At 32.9% G+C, this 25,948-nt stretch overlaps 1 protein-coding gene across 5 annotated transcripts in view; it reads left to right on the forward strand.

Moving 5' to 3' along the window:
- Positions 1-25,948, forward strand: part of USP15 (ubiquitin specific peptidase 15) — a 165,144-nt gene that overhangs the window by 85,284 nt on the left and 53,912 nt on the right. For 4 of the 5 annotated variants that reach the window (XM_069080639.1, XM_069080673.1, XM_069080645.1 and 1 more), the window contains 2 exons: positions 5,705-5,791; positions 11,136-11,280. In XM_069080639.1, coding sequence (XP_068936740.1) covers positions 5,705-5,791; positions 11,136-11,280 — 232 coding nt within the window. Of the gene's footprint in view, positions 1-5,704; positions 5,792-11,135; positions 11,281-17,881; positions 18,080-25,948 lie in introns of those variants that run through there. The other variant, XM_069080669.1, reaches the window with a different exon arrangement.

The raw sequence follows: 25,948 nt of genomic DNA on the forward strand, positions 1-25,948 counted from the left end.
AACACACCTGTGATTTTTAAATCACATATCACTTGTATGTGGTATTTGTGAAAACTGTAACTGGTACCTATTGCTATGACTTTTTCATAGATGATGTTCATTAATTTTTCAGTTGTGTCCAACTCAGCATGACCCCATTTGGGGTTTTCTATGCAGGTGTTCATAAATAGTTAATATAAAATGTTATTTGCTAATGGCTAAGAATAGATTCCTAGCTTTAATTAAGTAAATATTATCTATTTGAATACATTAATGCATGGGTATACCTTTCTAAATTATTTGATCAACCATGCTAACATAATTTTTTAAATAGATTTTTTAAAATAATGCTTTCATCCTTTCTATAAAGTGGAATTTTATCATTGTGCTTATACATTGTACCCATGCTGGGGCTAAGATCACTTGGCATATTTCTTTTTATGCTTATATGTACAGCCTCATTGTTCTGGAAGATACATGGAGCTTCCAGTTTAATCGAAGAGACAAACATCTGAGAATATAAACCATACAAGTCTATATATATATGATTAAATGTCAGATAAGCATTTGCCTCTGGTAAAGACATCACAAAAATGTTTCTCAGGGCTGCTGCAATCAGTGGCTTCCACTTAACACAGGTTTTTTTAGGCATCTACAGTGTGTCTGACCATGTCACTTACCTGCCTGCTCAAGACACTTTATTGCTTCCAGAATGAAGTGCATACTTCCAACATCTTTTTTACACTTTGCTTCCCTACATTCCAGCCAAACTAGCCTTCTTACTGCCTGTATCCCTTTTCATAGGCTGTTACCCTTGTCAGACAGAAATGCTTTTCCTCCTGGTAATCCCTCCCTGCCTTTAAGGCTCAGCTCAAGTGCCACTTTCCTGATTTCCTTTGTTGTTAGTGCTTCCCCAGCTTTTCCTTAACCCCCATGTCAGCCCTGTAGAAAACCTACCCTCATCTTTCCAGTACCTAATAGATACCTTTAGTTCTCATGTAACACTTTATTCATCACCCCACTGATGTAGAGTGCATTTGAAATTTAAATTCATTGTGTCAGAAGGGTTAAAAAAATGCTTCTTGGAGGACGTGCATTTAAGTTACTGAAGAGTCACCAGTTTAAAGGGGATGACATTCCAGGCCTGGGTAATAATGTGTATAATGGCATCTATTTAGGCAGGACCATGAAAGGCCTACATAGAGTATAGCAGATAGGTCATTTTGCCTCAGTCATATGTAAATGAAGAGAAATCTCATGAATTAGGTGTGGAGAGTAAGAAGGTGGTATCAGATAGTGATAAGCCATGAAATTAACAGGCAAAGCAGTTTAAATTTTGTAGGAAATACTCAACACTCAAATGTGGCAGAACAATTAAAGAAAATAAAAAATGAAAGAAGCCTATGGCTTTGGTCATTCACAGATTATTGAATGTATTCCACTTGTTTAAGTTAAAAAGGTGGATGTGAATGCTAAATTGTCACAGTTTAAGGAGGAATATCTAATTAAAAGGAAACAGGTATAAATCACTCAAGAAATCTTACAGTGAGCCGCAAGGACCACCATGCCATAGGTGAAACCACATGATAAATGAGGGTTTTTTCTGTTACTTCAGTAAGTGTGCTCCCTCTTTATGCCTAAATTCAGTTTATAGCAAATAACAGTGAAGTTTCAGTATGTTTGGCTTTATTCATGAGAGTCCTTTATATCATCTGCTTATTATTCACTGTTAACTTATTTTCTGCCTTCTTTGTACTTGAGTAGTCTAACCTTCCTAAAAAATGAAAATAGAATATTAATGTATATGGAAAAAAGTATTGTTTGCTTCTTTAGGAGTTTTCATATTTTAGGAAAAGCCTCAGCTTGGATGGCAAGGCACCAGGCATTTATTACTAAATGCTTAATGTGTCCCAGATGTTGTGTTCAGTGCTATAGGAAGGATACAAATACAAGCAACAACTGAATTCAATTCAGTAAACATTTATTAATGTGCCAGGCACCATGCTGAGTGCTGGAGATACAAAAAGAGGCAAAAGACAGCCCTTTCCCTCAAGAAGCTTACAGTCTAATGGGGGAGACAGTGTGCAAAAGGGAACTGGAGTGGGAGGGGGTGGGGATAGGCACCCTCTCAGGGTATGGTGCTACTGTCCAAAAAGTCAGACAGTCAGGATGGCAATGAAAGTTGGCCAGCTTGGTTCTCTTCCCCCTCACCCCTCCCAATGGAGACTCTGGAAGGAGTTCAGTGGGAGAAGAGGGACCAGCATGACAGAGGGATGTTCCAGGGTGAGGAGGCCCCAGGTGCTGAGGTAAGCTCTGGGGTGAGACCGAAGCTAAAGGATGATGGCAAAATCCAGAAAGTCAGAAGCATAGTAGGGAGGGGGAGTGCCGGATATATTAGCACATGTACATTAACACACACACAATTTTAGTTATATATAGTTTATTTTCTTTGAAAATGTTAATTTTGGTAGCCTTCTCTAAGGCATGGTGGGGAGGGAGGGAGGGAGAAAAGTAATGAAAAGTGCACAGCAGAAAACAAAAGAAAACTTAGAAGGAAGCATAGAAAAACAGGGTAGCTTTGAAAAAATTATAAACCACACCACAAAAAAAAGAAAATGTTAATTTGTAGATAGATCAAACAAATTATCTTTGCTGTCTGAGACTTCCTTAATTTTCCTCAGCAATGTTTTTCAAGGTTCTGTCAAATGAAGAGGAAAAAATTATTTCAAACCAAGAGAACATTTTAGGTTCACATTTAAAAACTAAGTTCTTGGTATGGAAAATGGGAGGCTTTAGGATGTGTATATCTGTGTGTGATGTAAATAGTTTAATGAAGTAAAAAAAGGTCCACTGGCCATTTATAGTCCTATATTTAATATAAATATGATATAGAGTATATTGCATATACTCTGTATATATCATTTATTATGTAATTTCATGTTCAATAGGGAAAACTTGTGATGAAACAGTAGTAATGTACATAAAAGGCAGGCAGGCCTTGGAGTCAGGAAGACCAGAATTTTAAAGTCCTACCTCTTACATGTACAATAGATGTGTGAACAAGTCAGCAACTCTCTAGATGTAACTGTCAAATAAGCTGTCCATTTGTTTTGGTAAAGGGAATTTCAGCATCTGGAATTCCCCATACCAATGTAATTACATGTTCAAATTCCCTCTCCTCCCCCCTCCCCCAAAAAAAGTAGAGCACAGAATCAGGTATTCAGAATGGTAAATGCAATTTTAGTTATTTTTAGGTTAACTTCTCTTGAAGAAGTAATATATGGCCAGTCATTGTTCTTCATAAGAGAACATGATGATACTTTATTTATTGATGGTAAATTTTGGTTTTTTTGATGACATGTATAACATTTTCACAATAACTTAGAATAAAATAACATTCTAAATTTAGAATAATTCTTGCTATTTTTAGTACCAAAAATATTTTATAATAATAATATGGTTTAAATAGGTAAAACTTATATAAATTGCAACAAATCTCTATCTTTGTATTAAACTCTTAATAGATTTTGTCTAATATCATTATAAACTTGATACTTTTTTTTCAAAATTCATTCAACTGGCATATACATAGCATCTATTATGTACACAACACTGTTTTATCATAATTAAAGAATTTCATAGACTAATTCTTGAATAATAACTTATATCTAGTCACTGGATAAATGAAAGTTTTAGACATGGTAAAATAAAATCTCTAACTGGTAAAAGTGGAAAAGGAAGTATGGAACTATAGTAGTTATTAAAATCCTTAGAGCCAAAGCACTCCATATTTCATTAGTGCTGTATGACAGTATGTTTCATCTCCCTGCCATTTCGCACACCTACATTGACATTTCATCATGCTCTATCTTGTCTACTTCATAAGGAGGTTATTAATGAACAGGTAATATACAGAATGTGGGCATGAGCTGTAAAAGGAAAAGATAACTGCATAATAAATCTACATATAGATTTATCACATCACCACCCCCTTTAAATAACCTAAAATTGTTGATGCTAGATTCACAATTGGCTATATTCAACCCCTTTATAATATGTGTATTCTAGGTCAGTAACTCACTTTGGGGTTACTGAAGGAAAGTATTTAATTTCAAATTCAATTCAGCAAACTGTTATTAGGCTTACTTTATTGTGTTATTCCATCTATCCTATCCAGGTAACCTCTTTGTTAGAAATGAAAGGGGATTTTTAAAAATAGTGGCGATAGATAGATAGATAGATAGATAGATAGATAGATAGATAGATAGATAGATAGATAGATAGATAGATATTAATATTTACAAAACCTACAGAAACAACTGATATTAGTTTTACCTTTTCCTTTTAAACACCATTCTTATTAGAAATGTTAAATGAGTATGGTAAATGACTAGTGGTCAGCAAAAGAAAATTTACATGGATTTAGCCACAGAATAAAACATCTGGTGTACTTTTGTACTTTGAAAGCTTGAATCAGTGAATTTGCTGCTAAAATTCTCTTATAGGATTACTGGTAAACCTTAGTTCATATTTGTCTTTTGGAAAAGTTGCAAATTATTATTATTATAATTATTATATATTATATTATAAAAATAAAATTATTCTTTCCCATTTCCATTTGATAACCTCCCAAAGAATTTTTGGTAATGTTGGTATTTTACTGAAGTTTAGTTTTACACTATCAGTAGAAAAGGAACTTGCCAAGTAAATTAGTAGTGTAAACCAGATTATAGGAGAAATTAACTGCAATTAAATTGCTGTAGCTAACAAACTTAAGAATCACCATGTGCAGTACAGTAGAAGGATCCCAGGATTTAATAATCAAATTTGAATCCTGCTCAGCTACTTAATAGTTGGGTGAACTTTGGGCAAGTTACCATCTCTCTAGGCCTTTTTCCTCATCTGTAAAATAATGTTGGATTAAACCAAAGGTTCTTTACTTGGGGTCAGTGAACTTGTTTTCTAAAGCAAATTTCAATATAATTGGTTTCCTTTGTAATCTTATGTATTTTTAAAATGCATTTTAAAACATACGAAGAAAGGGTCCATGTTTGGGCTTCACCAGACTGCCAATGAGATCCATGGCACAAAAAAATATACATATATTTAATACTCTGGGTGGGTCTGGATGATCTGAATTAATAAACTTGAAATTTTAAATTGAAATTATAAAATGAAAATTTTATTATTAATCAGCTTTAAACCTGTTGGCCAAAAGAGAATTTTTTGTGGATTATCTTTGTGATGTATTCATGCTTTTTCTTTGTCCTGTGGATAGTGAAGAGTTGATTGTTAGTAACTGTTATAAATTGGTTTTGTGAACAATTGGCTTCTTGATGCATAATGCTATTCTGGATTACCTAATGAGAGTACTATTCGTAAATATTTAAATATTTTGATTCATGGAACATTGCAACAAAATGTTTAGTAGTAAATGTTTGATTTTTAGAAAAAGGATGCATTTTATTTAATAAAATAATCAAAAGAATGACATTGCTTGTTAATTTGGCTAATGAAACATAAAGATGGTTACTTTTTTTGCTATTAACTAATTTTATGTGAAGAATGCATTTTGAATTTGGAAACCAATTGATATTAGTGGTTTTTGCTCATAACTATTTTTCAACATTCATTTACTACATTGGCATCTGTTCTTTTCTTTAATTCATGATTAATTTCAGAATTCAGCATCTTTATCTAATTTAACATTTTCATATTTTTAAAGGTCCCCAGGTGCATCCAATTTTTCAACTTTACCAAAGATCTCTCCTTCATCTCTATCAAATAATTATAACAACATCAACAACAGAAAGTAAGCAATGTATCTTAAAAACTGTTTGTTTAATTGAATCACCCTCTTGTGATTGCAGAAAGTAACTCCTATCTAGAATTGAGGATAATTTTTTTGCATTAAAACTGAGTTCTTTAAACTACTGGTTAGTTCTCCACAAAGGAAAATGAGCAAGCATGCTCGCTTATAATCTTGCTCTTGATTTAGCATATATAATAAATAATTTGAATCGTGGCCTGAAAGGGATAGCTGTCAAATATAATAAAGTTCCTTTAGAATTTGATATTTCTAACACCAGTGATCACAACCAATTATTAAAGTTTATAAATAAAATTGTTAAAATATATTTTTGATGTGAGAAATTATTAACTGGCCTTTTATAACTATATGTATATCTTTATAATCATCTGTAATATTAGAATACCTTTACATGAATCACCTTATATTTATTTTACAATTATCTATGACTGGCAATAATGCATATTTTCTTGAGACATTTGAATTAACATGTACATGTTATAATAATATAGACTATAACTTGAAGTTGTATTACTTAAGACTAAACCAGTTAAGTTCTAGAAAAAAAACTTTCGTCTCTCATCTGAATATAGTATTATGTATGTACTAGTTGACTGTAGTTACACTATACTACACATATATACTATATACTTTACATGTCAAGTAATGCCAGGCACCTGGTGTAGGGCAAATTCAAAGGAACTTAACCTATTTCTTTCCATTAAAATATTATTCAATTTGTTTTGCCAGACTGGTATCCAGTAGAACAAAAATTTAGGCTAAAAATGATAAAGCAAAATATGTTGTACTGTAGCATCTAGTATATACTGCTTTTATTAGAAGTATTTTTTCCCCATGAGCCGCACTTCTCAATATTAAACAATTAAAGTACATGCTATTTAACTGTACGTTGTAAATATGTGTTAAGTTTACATAGCGAAATACCATGATGAACTAGTTTCTGACTGTCAACTAGAGATTAGTATAGCTAACGTGCTTAGTAAGGGACAGTATATTTACAGTTTATGTTTGTCTTCCCTCATGATGAAAATGGTTTTGACAATCAAATAAATCACAACATAATAATATATTACTTTAGTGATTGGATTATTTTTGAAACCTCTTTTAACATTTTGGCTATATAGTTAAGATTTATCATCACAGATAATTCTGTTATAAGGGAATTTTATTAAAATTCCCACAACTACCATTGTTTGAATATTAATATATAATTTTCATACATAAAAGCATATTTCCATATTTGTAAGACTTGCTATCATGATAATTTAAGCAGTGCTAAATTAAAATTTCTTTTTGCTTAAAGAAATGTTAATTAGAAACTACATTATAAATATTTAAAATTGTTTTTATAGTCTTTTCTTGACTCACTACAGTTTTTGAAAGTATATAGTAGTGTAGGGTAGAACTTCAGGTTGATAAAAGATGATTTGTCAGTATTACAATATGTGAGGGTCAGCCTTTTACAATAAGTGCCTAAATGAAATTCCATATAGTAATTCAGTAGCCAGTTACTAAGTGTCACCCAATGTTAACACATTTAGATTGTGTTCTAAAATAAATGTATATGATGATTTTATGTGTATGTGATCAAAGTTTTGGAAAATTCTTACAGTAATTCAGTATTGTGGTTTAAAAATTTGTCATCTTGAATCATGAAAATTAAGTTGTAAATGACTTAAAATACCAAGTGATACATGTAATGTAAAACATTTAACTATTTTAGCAAAATTTCCCAATAGGGCAAAAAAGTATGGTAATATTGACCAGAACTTTTTTTTCTCTTATGAAGTTTGTTTTTTTATATAGTAGCTACCCATTCTATATCTAGTTTATATTTAGTATCTCAAAAGATAATCATATATATGAGGTGCACACTTTATTATTTCTCCAAAACAAATTATATCCAATTTTCCAGCCTTGTGACTTGACAACCCAACCCTTATTTTGATATTACATTGATGTAGATGAATTGAATCCCACTTTCTCTAAAATGTATTCCTCCATCTTCAGTGTATTTTGTATTTTTTAAAATTTCAATTAGTGCCTTCGTTTAAAACTAATTTCCTCTAATTAGTTTAATTTCCTCTTCTATTCTCTGTTTTCTTGAACTTTTATCTTTGACTCCTAGGTTCTTAAAAAGAATGATATCCTGCCAGAGAAAATGCTGTTGCTGTGCTCTCTTAATAAACAAAGAAAGCCTTTTCCCTATCATGTGCAACTTTCCCAGTGAATATAGTCATTTGAAATACAGAAGGTTCCAAAAGCCTTAGTGCAGTCTTAAGTTTAAATCAGTGAGTTTGCTGCTAACATTTTCAGATTACAACTACAGTAAGACTTTTGGATTACCCTGCATTAAGACAGTGTGGTATAATTAGAAAGAATCCTGTTCATAGGATTCAGGAAACTTGCATTAGTCCTGGCTTTGTAATTAATTTGCAGGGTAATCCTCACAAGTCACTTAAGTGCCTTGTGTCATGGTTTGTTGTTTTTCATTTTGTTTTTATCTATAAAAATAAATAAATAAATGGGCAGGCTAATAGATAAATAAATGAAAGATTGGATCACCTTCAAGCCTAATTTCAGTTGATTCCATAAATGGCCTACTACATCTCCTCTCCCCCCCAATCAAGGAAATTGCACATCAAAAGTAAAAATTAAAAGAGATTACTCTGAGGTAACACCTTGTTCTGTAAGGGTTCTCTTTATCCATTTGGTAATGCCCTCATAATTGTGCCATCTTGAATGTTACAAAAAGCACTTAAATTTTAGAATCAATACTTAAATGATTTCAAATTATATAAATTACGAACAGTTTTGTTTTTTGCAAAAGTTTTCATTATAAGTTCTTTTAAGCAAGAATACCTGATACAGAGGAATCGTGTGAGTTTTTTTTAAAAAGAACACATTTATATGACCGGAAAAAATAAAGCTGTAGAGTTTCTGCCAGTTGAAAACCACTGAAATAAAGATAAAATGCCTAAAATTATTTCAGGCACCACTAGGAAAATAGGGATCAACTTTACAAAAACTAATTTTAACATTCTATTACTATTGTGTAAAGTTAACAATATCCTAAAACAATCTTTTTAATGTAATTCATTCAGTTTACTATTGAATTTGTTGGCATTGTGCAAAATAAAATTGCCTTTTATGAAAGGGACTGGCTTAGAGTGTTGTAATAGGAAGACTAATTTCATTTGTATAAAATAGTAAAGATTAATTTTTTTAAAACTTCATACTAGAGTCATAGAATGTTTTGCAAATTAATGGAATTTGCTTTAGGGAATATAACCGCATTTGAGGTTATCAAAAGTTTTATTGTCAGTGTATCCTAAATGGAATGATTTGATTTAATCATATAGGCCATCCCCTGCCTTCGGGGGGAAACAGTTCTTAATTTGTCATCAAAAAGCAGGCTAGAATTTAGGTATTGCTTAAGTTCTTAGGAAATATATCTTGTTCATTTCCTAGCAGACAAGAAATGTGATTACATACCCACCAAAAAGTTCTCATACGTTTATGTTATGTAAAGAGGATACATAAGAATATATGCTTGTGTAGCAAGACTGTGCTTTCAGCTTTTTGCATGTGTGTGTGTGTGTGTCTGTGTGAGAGAGACAGAGACAGAGAGCATGCTTGAGAGCAAGCATGGACAATATACAGTTGTGCATATTTTCCCATAAATTGTGACTTGTGACTACTGAAATTTCATTATGTTATTATAACAAGAATATAGTTTCAGTTTACATTAACTTAACATGTAAAATGCAGATACTATATTTTTTATGCCATGCTTAGAACCCTGCAGTTTAATTTTTAGCAATAAGAATGTAACATGATTTAACATTACTTAAAACATTAGCATAATTCAGTTCTTTTAATAGATGTTATAGCAGTTTGTTTCCAGTATTTAAGAACCTATAATGAGTCTAATAATATGCAGAAAAAGGTACATTTGAATTTTATTTTTGTGACAATTTTAAAGTATTTGTCTTTTAAATAGGTAGAACTCTGGCATCACTCAATTTCTTTGTAGTCTGTTCTTTATTTCTCTGTCATCTAAAGAATCATTTTTTTCAACCAAATATTTCAAGATTTTGTTTGCACTAGATGTCTAATCTTAGGTTGATGTGGGATTATAATAAAGTTCAGTTCTTAAAACTATTATATCTTTGATAAAATGGAATATTTTTATATCAATTGCAGATGAGTTTTAAAAATTAGAACACCTTAGATTGTAGACCACTGTAACTATTTTTTTTTAATAAGATAAGATTTGTAAATTCGTCAGTATTTACTCATAACATTGCGTTTTTTTCTTGCCATGCTTGCTTTTATCAAATGACCTTTTAAATCTTACTCCGGTTTGTTCTAAGGTGGGAAAAAACAATTGAACAATTGCAGGAATGCCTTGAATAGTATCCAAAGCTTCTACTGTGAATATTTTATGATTACTAATAGAAATAATTAAAGGTTAAATTTACTCTTTTACATAAAATATTTTACTTGTTAAAAATAGGAGCATTTTCTTATTGAGTTATTTGACTTTTTAAAAATTTCCCCATATATACTTAAGTTTTAACTAATTGGATTTTTTCTAAAACATTAATAGGTTTGAAAATAAAAGGATACCTTTAAGCAAATCAGTCATCCAGTAACATATAACCTACTTAAATCTAACAAGCTTGAAGAAAAGGAGAGCTATATATTACTAGTAGGGGTATACCTACTTAGAAGTGTTTTGTGCATTCCTGTATCACCCCAAGCTTTTTCTGTATTTCAGTGCTGGATTATGCTGTCCTAGCAGAGAAACTATAAATAGAATTTTGAATGCATCAGGCCAGTGATGTCACAGTGGCCTTGGAAATCTCAGCTCTCACCTGTAACTGAAGCACAACTCTTCCTTCCCATTTCTACATTTATCACTCTTCCAGTAGCAGGATGCAAAAGAGATGTAAATGAGATGATCTATTGCTGCTGGTGGTGTTTAAAATCTGAATGTTTTAAATATGATGGAGCAGTGAAGAATGGAGTTTGCTGTGAAGCTGCTCCAGTTAATCAAGGGTAGAAAAATACAGTAGTAGTCTCTATTGGTTGGTGTGGTACATGATGCAGTGTTTTTGATGACTGACCGAGGGATGTGTGGTGGATTTATTTTGGCGGGGGTTCAGAACTAAGAAGTATCTAAGTGAAGTGCTTTTAAAAAAAAATCTTAACTGCACCATTTGAGTCATAAGTAGTATAAGGTACTATATGTGTGTAACAGCAACATGATCCATGGGTTCTTTATTGGCTGCATTATGAAAGATGTTTTGTTTTCTTCCAGTGTGAAAAATTCAAACTATTGTCTCCCATCATACACTGCTTATAAGAACTATGATTATTCAGAGCCAGGAAGAAACAATGAACAGCCTGGCCTATGTGGCCTAAGTAACTTGGGAAATACGTGTTTCATGAATTCAGCTATTCAGGTAGGTTTTCAAAATGAAATGAAATTAATGTATTTCTTGGAAATCACTAGTTTGAATAGTGGAATAATTTTCAAATTTATGTTCAGTGTTCTAGAATGTATATCATAACATCATTGCCACACCTCTGGTTTAAGCAAGTAGGTGATTGGTTCAGTAGCAGCTTAAAGAATGTTTCACTCAAATATTCATTTAAAAGGAGAAAATATTTAGATTTCTGAAAACAAAACCTCAAGAATAGGTTTGTACATCTCCTTATAGTAAATATAGGTTTGGAGTTTAGTTTTTTTTCTTTTTTTAAAGACATATTTGGAAACCCTAAAGACTGTTTTTCTAACTCTAAATTTAAAAAAAAAACATTACATTATATGAAAAAGATGTTCACAGGAAGAGATTGTCAAAGGGGAAGGATCTAGTATTTTGTTTCAGTTACCAAAGTCAGTAAAACTAAAACAATTCTAAGTAATTTTTTTAATGGGAGTAGTGTCCTGACTACCATGTTAAAAATCACTTTGCTTGAAAAGTTTTAAGCTAAAATTTCAAGCATTTTGTTGTTGTCAGAGAAAACTTGTTTTTTCTTGTTCCCTTGGTGATGTTTTATTTCTTCCTCACAACTATGGGCTGTACTACCTGTCAATCTAAACTTGTGAAGAGCAACCTAGGTCTTGATCCTGAAGAAGGCATTGGACTAGATGGCCTCTGAAGTCTTCCGACTTTAAAGGCTCTATGTGATTTTTTTAAAACCTTTTTATATCTATAAAAAAAAATTTTTTAAGGCCTCATTTTTCCCCATTCACAAAATTCTAGAAAAAAGGCACTACTTACATGCTATGTTCACATTTTAGTATTTTTGTAAAAATTTAGAACTGATTACTGATTTAGAGTTTTCTTCTTTTGACAGTGCTATCTTATTCTCTGGAGATTTGGATTGTATTTTTCTTAAGACTTTTCTGAATTCTAAATCCATATTTTAAGTTTCTTTATTTGAGCTGTTAATTAATTTCAGTTTGTAATATTAATCTATCCCCAAAAGAAAGAGACTCAAAAGATTTTAATGCAAGTTATGGCATTTATAAGCCAATAATTGCGTAGGTGATATAAGAAGTCCTATCTTACAACTCAGTTCTGGGAGTTTTAAAGCATCTGTCATTGATACTCTGATGTAATTTCTTCAGATTACCTTCCCTCAAAAATTAGCTGAGAAAACTGGTGTTGAGAGAATAGGCGTTTGGAATAGGGGTGGAAGACTTTTCAGTGGACGGTAGGTTTGAGGAGTGCTACAGCGGCAGATTTTATATCCTAAATAACTAAAGGACACTGCACAGCTAGAGGTAAGGATAAGGAAGTGCTAGGCAATAAGAGAACATGCAAAAAAATTTGCATACCATATAATTTTACCTAAGATCTTGATGGCACTTGGTATAGATTGTTAATACCTTCTCTAGCACCGTAGAATTCTTGAATCACAAATAATCTGTGATTTTTAATTGACATCACCCCCCCATTGAAGAAATTGTAAGTTTGTTTTTCAGAAAACTTCTGATTAGTATGTAATGCCTTTTTATTATTGTCATTTCATAATACTTTAGAAAATGGTCTGTCATATTTCAGATAAATATTAAAATTTGAACTGTTTTGAAAAGTACTATAATTATTATTCATGGTTAAGTTGTATTTTCTGTCACTTAATGAATCAATCTGGGAATATGAATACTTTTTTTAGTCTTGAAATGTTCATAGAAAATCAGAAAAAGCTAAAAAGTATCTTTGTGTTAAATTATGAAGCTCATTTCAGTTTTTTAAATTATAGCTTACATATTTACAGTGTTTACATATTTTGCATACTGTTTTTACTACAACTCTGTGAGGTCCTTAAGGCAGAATGAGGGGTGAGGGTTTTGTGTATTTTGCTGTTGGACAAATGAGGCACTTGAGTCTCAGTAAGGCCATATTCGCCACACAGCAGTGCATGTAGCTCTGACACTTGAATTGGGACCAGATTCTTGTTGACATTGCATTGTGCAATACTTGTCACAGTGTTGGCAGTCTGTAAATATCAGTGGTCCAGCTCAGTGGGCTTTTTGTCAGCAGACTAGAAATAGATTTAGCTTTTTTAAAGCTTTATTGTGAATGTTGTATATTTAGAAGATGAGCTTCACATTAACATGAGAGGCCTCCTTTTTCTGTTGTTGCTGTTAGTTAAAGGAATCATGAAGCTGGTTGTTTTTCCCCAGGGCATGAAAGATGTGCACTTGTAGCCAGAGCTTTTAATACTATTTATTTTAGTAACTTGCCATATATTCCATTTCATTACACATGAAACATGATTTTTAGAAGATTCTACTTGTTAGTTATATTGAGAATTCAGAAACAGAAACGTGGAATTTGCAGGGTCAGAAAAGAATCCGGACCCACTAATCCAACCCATACCTAAAAAAGCACCCTCTGTCCAGTCTTGAGTGCGTGCAGGTGGTCACTCAGCCTTTGCTTGGAGAGCTCCAGCTAGGGAAAACATGCTCTCTCTCAAGGCAGCCTGATCCACCCTTTGGATTAGCTTCCTTACATCAAACATAAATTGACTTCTTTGCAGTTTCAGCCCCATTGTTTCTTGTTCCTTCTTCCATCTTTTGCAGGAAACAGAATAAGATTCATCTGTCTTCTCCACAACAGACTTTCAAATACTTGAAGATAAGGCTGTTCCCCTCTTAAGTCCCCTGTTCAAATTAGGCTTTAACATCTCTGTTTCCTTCAGCTGATCCTCACATGGCCTGAACTTCAGGCCTTTCGCTATCCTGGTTGCCTTCAGGTGGTCACACTCCAACTTATCACCTACATTATCACCTACACTCTGGCACCTAGCACTGAACACACTTCAAAGATGGTCTGACCAGGTCAATAGGGTACAATAGGATCATTACCTCTTTAATTCTGGACCCATTCTGTTTCCTTTCCTGCCTTTCTTAATGCTGTTGATAATCACATTCTATTTCTTGTTTTCCATATCATAATCTTGACTCATTGAGTTTGTAGTCCACCACAAAACCCAGTACTTTTTCAGACTGCATCCCAGATACATTTGCCCACCTTATGGTTGTAAAGTTGATTTTTCAAGTCCAAATGTAAGTCTCTTTGCTTATAATTTATTAATTTTTTTTTCCGATTCTGCCCAGTTTTAAGATGTTTTTAAATTCTGACTATCTAGGGTATTAACAGTTTTTCCCAACTTTGTGTCATCTGGAAATTTGTTATGAGTATGCTATCTGTGCTTTAATCCAAGAAATTGGAAAACTCTTCAACAGGGAAGGACCAAGCATACATCCCAGGAACATTCCATTGAAAACCTCTTTTAACATTAAGTCATTAAAGACTATTCTTTGGATCAGGCCATTTAACCAGTTGACAATCTAATTTGTATTTGCAGTTGTCTAATTCCACAAAAATAACATTTCAGATTTACAAAACAGCTAAAATCTGGGTAAACCATATGTGCATCATTCTCCTACTCTACTAGTTTAGTAACTTTATCAGTCAAAAAAATGAAGTGTTGATCCATTCTTAATGAAGCCATGCTTGGGGATTCTTTAGAATTAATGCTTCCTGTTTTATATGTTCACTAACTGTCTCTTTACTAACAGAATCTAGAATTATACAGGAAACAAAGTCAGGCTCACTGAACGACTCTTTACACGTTTTTATTTTTTATAAATCAGGACACTTGCTGTTCTTTAGTCCTACAGTACCTGTCCTTTTCTAACAATGGCTCAGCAATCCCATCTGCCAATATTTCCGGTGTTTGAGATTGAAGTTCATTTAGGCCTGGTGATTTGAATTCATCAATGGCATCTAAGTGCTTGCCTGCTATCTCCTTACTTCCCTGGCTTTCCAAATGTGCATTTGCCTAAAAGACTTTTACAGAGAACTCACTCAAGGTAAGTGCTCACATGGAGGTAAGAAGAAGCAATGCAAGGACACTCTCAACCTTTCTCTGAAGAATCAGTTGTGAGACATGGGTGATACTGCACAGCATGGCGTGCATGCATCAAAGAAGGCACAAAGGCACTGTACTTTCTGAGCAGAGCAGAATTGCAGTAGCTCAGAAGAAACGTGCGATATGCAAATTTAGAGACATCTCCGCTCTAAATTTTCATATGGACTCTTTGCATTCGCCTGTGGTAAAGCCTTCCAAGCTCTTATTGGTTTTACCTACCTTGACCCCAACATCTTTAAAGATGTCCTTTTGGTTCTTTGTGAACGAAGGACAACAACCAGCTTTCCTTGAGTGTCAGCGTTCCAGTAGCCGTCTTTGTTCTGTTCTGTTTCCATTTTAAAGATTATTCTACTTGGTAGAGAAAACAGAAACAAAATAGAAATTGAGTGGCTCAGCTTTCTCTCTGTCGTTATTACATGGATCATCTCATCTATTCTAATCAGTAGTCCTATTCTGTTTAACCTAGTGAAGCTTCTTTTGGGGAGGCATGGGGGGGTGACCATTCTTAGTTTTCTTTACAAGCCTCACTTCATTCTGAGTTTTTGCATCTTTGACCTTATTACTGAGAGGATCATGCCACTCTTTAAATCCATTTTTATATCCATTACTAGCACTTGCTTCAGTATTTTTTAAATGTTGTTTAGTATAGTAGTACTCTGTACATCCACATCATTTGGAATTGTATGTATTCAGTATTTCATTCTTAAGCTGCCTGTCCTTCATAGACAAACTGCAAACTGACTTCCCCTGGAGAATTTTATTTCATAGTAATCCTTCCTATCCTTCCTCTGAAGCCTTTGAAATTTGCTCTTCCAAACTAAAGGTGCAATGTATCAAACTGTTCCAGTATTTTGTTTCCTTCTTGGTCACAGATTCTAAAACGGAGTGGTCACTTTCCCCAAGGCATTTTCTTTTTATGTCCACCCCAGCTTTCCATTCTTATTGACAAGAATGAGGTCCAAAATAAAATTTCACTCTACCTTTCACAGGATAAAATCTGCTCATGATAATATTTTTAGTAAATATGAATTTTAAACAATTTCATGATATTTTATGTATGTTTCTCAACTCAATAGAAATATTTCCTCTTAAATATTTTACTTTTAAGTTATTTTTCTTTTTGCAGCTTCATCATTTTAAAGACTTTATTAGTTTCAAAGTTAGTACTGAATAAAATATTTTTAAACTTTAGTTTTGATTTTAAAACATTTGTTTAAAATTTCATTGGATGTCAGCCCTTAAAAGGCATTAGTGGATATAATTTGCAGATTCTTGCATGATATTCTAATTAATAGCAATAGTATTTCCACATCTCTTCATGTCAGTATATCACTTACACAAGCCCAAGATAGAGTGAAAGTAAGTAGACATTGGATTGGGGGGGGGGAACTTTTTTTTTTTTTCAGACGTGATAATTTCCTTGAAGATGACTTCTCAGGGACTATAATGGAAGATAATAATATAGCTTTTTGTTTTCTATTTTCATTTTTAAAAATCAATTTCATTACTACAATGAATCTAAAAGAATAACTGAACACCTAATTAAACCAAGCAGTATGTTTTCCATATAAAAAATATATTTTTATTGCTGTCTTCTGTATTGTGGGTGGGAATCCCTATTAGTGGGTTTATGACCTTAGCATATCATCACCTCTACCTTAAAACAACTAAGGTATCACAATTGAGGCTTTGGAATAATTATGATCTTCTAGAAATCTTAATATGATGTGGCATTACTGTTATTTGTTTTTAATCATATTGGTAAATAAGGTTTTCTTTGAGAGTAAATTTTATATTATCAGAAGTGCTATTAGCAATCAGTTTAGAACATCATAATCTAAATCAGTATGTAAAGAAATTCACAGTAAGAGCAGTTGCAAAAATTTTCCAGCCTTGAATAATCCCTACAATTTTCTTTTCCATTTCTGCCAGTGCTGGGAAATGAACAGATAGTTGAACGGTTTTGCTGTATAATAAGATTTTACTAACAATTTTTTTTTTAATTTGGTGCACTGAAGAATTTAATTTGTAGAAAATGGGAAACCTGATTTTCAGGTGTGGAAGGTGATTTTAGTCTGAGTTAGGTAGATTAAATCACTTCACTTGACTACTCTATGGAAGGAAAGAAAGCTCCCCAATGGAAGATTAAGGTATCAATGAATCCTTGAGGCGCAGCGCATTCCAATCTGGTTTTCTTTTTTTAAAACCAAATTGCTGAAAAATTTAGAATTCGTTAAGATGTTTTTAGGTATGGACTTAAAGCAAAATGTTTATGGTGAATTTCATTAGGCATTCAATTCTTTCCTCTGTAGCATTGCTTGTGTTTTGTTTTCTTTTATTTTTTAGTGCATATTTCAACACCTAAAATCACTGGCCTATTACAAAGAAATTCATTCAAAAAAATAATTTAGCTCAAATCCTGCCACTCTTAGCATAAATTGTCCTCCCTCAGAACTCCTGGGTGCTGAGGTATATTTAAAAACAACTCTTATTTTAGGTGTATATTTTGAAGGAAACTATCATCAATTAAATTATTTTGTTAGGGTTAATGCTAAATAAAATAGATTTTAAATATTCATGTTAATAACTGGACTTCTGGGTATTTCTGTTTCACAGAAGTGTAAAGTGAATGACTTGATCTGGCAGTAAGACAACATTATTCCTAGATGACTCTTAGAAGAATATTTTTGGAAGCAGTGGACTAACTGTAGTGCGGGGGAGATTGAACTTCAATAGTAATGACGTGTCTTTTATTACTAAAGGACTCTGTTTTAAGATACAATAAGAAACAAATAAATCCCATGAAGAAATGTTTTTAGTCTAGTCTTGTTTTTTCCCCTTATTTGAGAAAGAAAATTTTTCTGTAATGTATATCTATTTAATGTTGCCCTCCCCAAGCTACTAAAATAATTTTTTTTGTCTCATCAGCTATATTTTATTCTTTTATTTTTTCATTTTGGAGGTTTTAGATTTTTTAGTATCTTTACAAAGAGGTTTTCATCCAGTATGATATAAATATTCATATAGATAACAGCAGATATTTTAAAGAATTATATAGATAGCTTAATAGTGGTCTAGCTATGTCTTCCTGCAAATGGGAACTCAAACTATGTTGACAAAATACAGGAAAGTCCTTATCTGCTCTTATACCTCTCCCAAATATGGATTCATAAGAAAAAATAAATTTAGTTGGCCTTTTTACCACCAGCAGGGGAACGTTTAGGGAAGCATGGTGATTTTCCTATTTAGTGATAGTTGAAATTAAATGACAGACAATGGAACCTCTACTGTGAGTAGCAATGAAACATAAATATCAGCAAAGAAATATTGTAAAGCAAATTAAAGAGAACCAGATTTTTTCAAGCTTCAAAAGGTCATCATCATAGCAAAGGAAAAAAAGGAGGATTAATAATTATAAACCTTATTTGTAGAGCATATAGAATGAATGGAATGGTCTCAGATAATCTAGTAATGGGAATCCTATTTTGTTTGGTATATATACCTTTGAAGCACATTTATCATTTGACTTAGAAGTAGAAATGAAAATGAGAAAACCAAAGTCCCCAGAAGTAACACAATTTGCCATTTGGAATCATCTCTGAAAATGATATTTTTTGCAGTATGATTTAAAAGATTATCCTCATCATTCTTAGGCACTTTGAATAAATGTCAGATATATTCTTTGGTTAGCTATATTTAAAGTTTCTAGGGACCTACACTATTTGTCTGTTTTTATAAAGTCAAAATTATTCATTTAGACTCCTGACACTCAAAAGTTTTGTTTCAGTGTATGTTTTTGTAACCTTGTTGTTTTTACTAAGCTGTAGGAAAGGAGTATTTCTTTAACTCTTTTATGCACTCCCATGCATACATAACACCCCACGCCCATCTCTGTTTGATTTGATGCACTAGACAGCCTCCTCACATGTCCAGCCTAGTAACCTTTGATGTGTAATGAATATGGCCATGTTGTAGAACTTCTTTGAGTCAACTTAACTTGCTTCTACCTCAGTGTAGGACTCAAAAATGGCATTGCTCAAATTATATAAATGAATTGAGTTAGGATAAATCATTAAATGTTCTTTATGGGAATTTCATTTCTAATTTATATTCCCTTTCACAGTATATAAATTATTCTTTCCTTCTAGAGTTTTAAATATGCTATTTTTTTTTATCTTAATGTATTTTAGTAGGTGCCAAACTACTCTTGATGCCTCATTGTGTTGCTGTAACCATAGGTTCCTGTGAAGGTTATGTCAGTAGAATACAATTTCTGCCAAACAGGAAGAGGTATGAGTACAGTCCCATTGTGGATTGTGTCTCCTTAGTGAGGACTGCGTAGCTGAGTAAAAAAAAGCTCATGCAGTAGGTGTTGTGTTCTTTGGCTATGATGATGCGTGATAGAGCTACACTTAAATGGTGACAATTGAGTCTTTGTGCATGTATTGAATAGTTATTCTGTGCCACGAACTGTCTGACCCCTGGTGATACAAACTGGAAAAGAGGAGAGTCCCTGCTCTGAAGAAGCTTGCACTCCGTATATAGTTCATATGCACTGTATAGAATGCTCAGTTGCCCTTAACGTGCATTGCAGTGTCTTCCTCAAGGTGGGGAGCAATATGCCACCATTGGGAAAGGAAGAGTCATCTTTTGTATGAGTGGCAAAATGACAAAAAATTAGATACAAGTGATTTCATATTAATTTTTAAGTCGCCCACAAACATAAATTTAACTGTTAGTATTCTGTGTAAGACTCTTGAATTAGTAGAAAGTTGGAATACCTCTTGAGAAATAGAATTACGTCAATATTGATATTTGTACAATAAATGAAACTAGAACACACAAAGAAATAGCAGAAAAATGGAAGGATAGTCCATGGATTGATTAGTCTCAGAATCATAAAGAAAATAGTTGAATTTGTTTCATTGTTCACCAAAAGGCAGCGAGAAGTGTATATATATATATATATATATATATTGCCTTTTGGAGGGCATTTGGGGTTAGGTAACTTCCCCAAGGTTACACTGCTAGTTTTTTATGTGTGTGTGTGGGTGTTAAGTGTCTGAGGCTGGAAGCGAACTCCTAGGTTTAGGGGTCCTCCTAACTCCAGGACCGTCCCTTTACTCACTGCGCCACCTAGCTGCCTCGAGAAGTATAATTTTATGGGACATTTAGTCATTTTTTTCTCATAATGCATATAAGCCAAAAACACAAAGACAATAAAGGTGGACTATGCACCAACATTTACTGCAGAGGATAAGGAAGTAGAAAACTGTTATGGAAAACAAAGTATAAACTTTAAATCACACACACAACTTCACATTTAATGATTTCAGTATGGATTCAGAAGATGCTGGCAAAAACAGTGTGTTAGAATACATACATGGAGGGGTGGCTAGGTGGCGCAGTGAATAGAGCACTGGCCCTGGAGTCAGGAGGACCTGAGTTCAAAATCCGACCTCATACACTTAACACTTACTAGCTGTGTGACCTTGGGCAAGTCACTTAACCCCAATTGCCCTGCCTTCCCCTCCAAAAAAAAAAGCAGAAAAAAGAAAAGGTACATGGAATCAAGAAATTAAAGTCAGACTATATATAAACCTCTTACCTTTCAGTCACTGATGTTTTCTTTTTGGAAATGGAAAGTACTGAACATCGTATTATCCAAAATGTCACCAAAAATGGAATTAACTGTCAATCAGTACAGACTGGTAACTATTCTGTAATCTGTACTCCTAGTTGCCTAGGACATGGAGAAAGTAGATGACTTCACCATGGTCTCCTAGCTAGTGTTTTATTAGAGGAAGGACTTGAAGCCCTAGGTGTCCTTGACTACATTGTTGTCCTGTTAGCCTCTATACTACTCTGCCTCACTATTTCTTAATATACAAGAAATCTTTGGGTCTTGATGTGGAAGTCATTTAGAATAAACATTATCATAGACTATAGCATACAAGTCAAAATCTATTCCAGATTGAAAGAAAGAAAGAAAGAATACAAAAAGAAGACACTTGTGTACCCAAGTATACACTTCCTACCCAACCTATTTAAACAAGCTTTTGTCTCTGAACAAATGAGAACTGTCTAAAAATAAAGATGTTGGCTCTCATTATCACCATATTTTAGAGAAATTTAACTGATACAAAATATTCATTGAACAAAGAGCCTGAACATTACCTCAGCCAGCAAAAAAAAAAACAAACAAACCACTTAATCTCCTTGTCAGGAAGAAACACATAGTAACGAAGGGTAATATAGGCTCAAACTACAAGCTCATTTTCAAAAGCATAGCACAAGAGAATGAGAGACAATTAAAGATGGTATCACCTAATAAAACGAGTGGAGGAGAAATTGGATTTAGGGACAGCTTGATATGACAAATCAGTTGAGCCAAAACATTCTAAGAGTATTTAATTGACAAGAATGGAAAGAGGATAACAAATAAATGTGAAGTAAGATTTTATTCTTTGACTTTTTTTAATTGTGAATTGAACAAATATCAATTGATACAAGCATTTCCTTATACAAAGCAGTTATACAAAGATGATCGCATATGAAATTCCACATCTCTCTTACATGCAGCTTGGTCGATTTTTTTGATGTCTATAACAAACCAACACAGTTTCAAAGTTGTCCTCTTTGACATTCTTTTCTTTTCTCTTTGGAATTGCTGTGACTAATACCTCTCAACCCTATATCACAATATAACCTTTCATGAATGGTTAGACCAATTCATAGTTCCACGGTGCATTAGTTCTATAGTACATTAATGTGTCTGTCCTGTCCACATCCTCTCTAACAATTACCATTTTCTTTTTGTCATTTTTATTAATTGGAAGGGTATGGAATAGACTCAGAGTTATTTTAATTTGTAGTTTTCCTATTATTAGTGATTTGTTGGGTTTTTTCTTATAATTCTCAGTATCCCCTTTCATCTTTTGAGAACTACCTTTTCATATCATTTGGCCATTTTTCGTTTTGGGAAGTGGCACTTGTTCCTCTAAATTTTTATCAGTTCCCTTTGATTGTCACACTTTTTCAAAAAAGTTTTCTACAGATTTTCCCTTGAAGTAATTGTTTCCCTTTTAATTCTAGCTACATTGATTTTGTATATGCAAAAGCTTTTAACTTTATGCAATCATTTGCTGTATTATGATCTTCTCCATTCCTTGTTTAGTCACCAACTCTTGTGATCACAATTGTGAAAAGTATTTCATTCTCTACTCCTTTCATTTGTTTGACATGAACTATTATATCTAGGTTCATGTATCTATTTGGAGATCATTTTGGCATATGACATGAAATATGTTCATCAAAACTTAATTTCTTCCAGAATACTTTCTAGGTCTTTTTTTTTAAATTGATTTCCTAAGTTTCATCAAGCTCTGTGTTTCGGTGTTCTTTTGCTTCTGGATCTTCTATTCCTAATCTAACTAAACAACTTTAATAATTTTAATTAGTACTAAGTAGTTTTGATAATTACTTTGTAGTATAATTTGAGGCATTTTGTACTGCTAAGACCCTTTTATTTCCCATTCTTCAGGAGATTCTTAACCTTTTTGTTTGTCTAAATGAAAGTTTTCTAGCTAAAGTAAACTTTTGATAGTTAGATATTGCATTGTGTATGTATATTTTAGGTAACATTGTCATTTTTATTATTTTGGCATGCCCCAACCGAGAGCAATTAATCTTTCTCCACTTATTTATCTTTATTTCTATAAATAATGTTTTATAGCTTTGTTCACATAATTGATAGATGGATTCACAAATAATTCATACATAATTTATTCATGCTATAGTTATTTTTAATGGCATTTCTTTCTGTATTGCTTCCTTCTGGGTTACATTGTAACACATGATAAAGCTGATGATTTTTGTGGATTTGTTTTATATCCTACTATTACCCTGAAATTATTAACTGTTCTAGCTAATTGGTTTTTTTGGGGGGGAGAGAGGAGGGGAGGTAAGGCAATTGGGATTAAGTGACTTGCCCAAGGTCACACGTCTAGTAAGTGTTAAATGTCTGAGGCCAGATTTGAACTCAGGTCCTCCTGACTCCAGGGCTGGTGCTCTATTAACTGCACCACCTAGCTGCCCCAATTGGGTTTTTTTTTTTAACTCAGTTCTTCCGGTTCTTTAAGTAAATCATGTCATCTGCAAAAAGTGATAGTTTTGTTTGCTCTTTGCTTAATTTACTCCTTTAATTTCTGTGTCCTGTTGCTGTAACTATCATTTCTAGAACTGTGTTAAATACGAGTGATGATATTGGCTGGCCATCCTGGCTCTATTCTCTTTTTGGAAAGATCTCTAACCTTTCTCAATTACTGATAATACTACTGTAGATAGATACTGTTAACCACATTTAGTACAGTTTGTTATATTGGAATTCATTGTACTTTGAATGTTTAATATAATTAACTTTTTTAATCCATCTGGCTCTGAGGTGTTTTTTTTTTCCCAAATTTGGGAAGTTCATTTATATTTTTATTCAATTTTTTTTAGTTTAATCTGCATTTTTTTTATTAATTTGTTTGTTTACTTTTAGTTTACAAGATTCAATTCCACAATTCCTTGAGTTTCACATTCTGTCCCCCTCGCTCCCTTCCCCCCATGGCGGCATATAGTCAAGTATAGGATCTGTAAATACTTTCACATTAGACATTAGTCAGGGTATAAAGACGGATTGTATCAGATGGAAAGAAAAATGGTAAAAATGAAATAAAACCAAACAAGAAAAGGAAAAAGATTTGTTCCCTAATGCTATTCTTCTTTTCACTTTGAGACTTCACACCACTGATTCTTATAATTCAGATTTGTTTTTATCTTTTAATTCCCTCTTCATACTTTACCATTATTGAATTTTTTTTTTTACTTGTTTCTATTCCCACCCCAAGTCTATCCTCCCATTTAAACTCTCCTTCTCTTTTCTCATCTATTTACTGCTTTAGTATAGGACAGTATCAGTCATACTTGTTGTATGAGTTTATTCATTTGTTCAGCTTTATATCAGCTGGTTCGGGGGGGGGGGGATTAAGATTCTTCATTTGTCTTCACCAGCTAACCTATCCTTCAGATTTGTGTATTCTTCTTCTGTACCCCAATTATGAGTAGAAATAGTTAATCCCCTCCTCTTCACACATCTTCCCTAATATATTCCTTTTCTATCTTAAGATCAAACAAATAGAACAAAAACTACCCTCAGACCCTCTTTGTCTTTGTCCCTTGAAGACAATAAGGTTCTAAACAAATATTTTTCTTTTTTTTCTTCTATTAGAATGTAAACAAATAATCAGCCTTTCATATCTTCCAGTTCTCCAAATGTATATACCCTTCTTGACTCTTAAGTTTATATTTCATAGTTTTTATGCAGCTTTGATTTTTTTCATTTAGAATACTTGAAAATCTGTTCTGTTAAAGATACTCTCCTATGGGATTATACAATTTTGTAAAATAAGTTTTCATTTTCCTTCAGCTGTTTACCTTTTTGAATATAGTATTCCAAGATTTTCTCTCCCTTATTATTAGTTTTAGCATAGTCTTATAGATCCCAATGTGATTTCTTTGTTTTTGAACTCTTGGACTATTTTTCTTTTCTTTTTCACTAGTAACTCCTGATTTGTACTATTTTCATTTTGCCCTATGGTTCCAATAAACCTGGTTGAAGTTTTCTTTTGATTTCTTGAAATATGATATCCAGATTTTTTTTTTGTTTGGTCACAGTTTCTAGGGAGTCTAATTCTTAAAAGAACTCTTACCAAACTTTTCTAACAGTTTTTGTTATCTCCTGGAATCAGTGAGTTCTTTTGATTCTTTCTCTGAGGGAATTTGGGGAACAGATTCCATTAGTTGGGTGAGATTTTCCACCTTCACATCCTTATTGGAGTAAATAATGGAAACTTTGGCTCCTAGTGACCTTTCGCATGTCCAGCTTAGTCAGAAGCCCTCTTTTCCACGTACAGAGCAATCAGTATATTCTCTTCATCGAGTGACAGTGAAACTTTAACATTTGTAGTCTAATCGTTCTATGCCTAATAATGATATATGAAGAAGCAAAGATAGTATTTTAAGAATGGCAAGGGTAATAGGATCTGACCTGATACACAAAGAATTCTTAGAGGGGACCAAAGTTTTCGAGGTACACAACAATAAGATTTCAAGACATCTCAGAGGGAATAAGCTATCAAAAGAATGGAATAAGACTAAGCATTATTACCCACAAAAGGGGACTGAGAAGAGAAACAGCGACTAACTCTTGTGCATATTTTCTCATTTCTTGGTTTTTGTGAAAATGATCTGTGCAATGCTTGATGAAAATCAACAAGAGGAGGAAGAACAGCATCACTTTCTACAGAAAACCACATTTTTGTAGTCAGACAGTTGACCGAGAACCTACACTGTCTGTTATTAATCATAAAATATATTTTATTCAGTAGAGCAAATGGAAGCCTGTAAAGGTTGTCATAAATGTGGTGTCATACATGAATTCCTTAAGATTGTGTAGGATTCCTGGAGAGATGCAGCAGTAAGAATAACTTCATTTTATGATCCTTCATTTTTCCAAATTAAATACAACATACATCAAGGAGATACATGCCATGCAACATATTTTTCAGTTTTGTGTATGATATTCAGATAAAAGGTATTCCTGTATAGGATAAAAAATACAAGAGTTATTCTTAAAAT

Source organism: Petaurus breviceps, unplaced genomic scaffold (genome assembly GCF_028583685.1).
Source record: "Petaurus breviceps papuanus isolate PSGF00001 unplaced genomic scaffold, PetGlider_PUasm1.0 154, whole genome shotgun sequence".
NCBI classification, from domain to species: domain Eukaryota; kingdom Metazoa; phylum Chordata; class Mammalia; order Diprotodontia; family Petauridae; genus Petaurus; species Petaurus breviceps.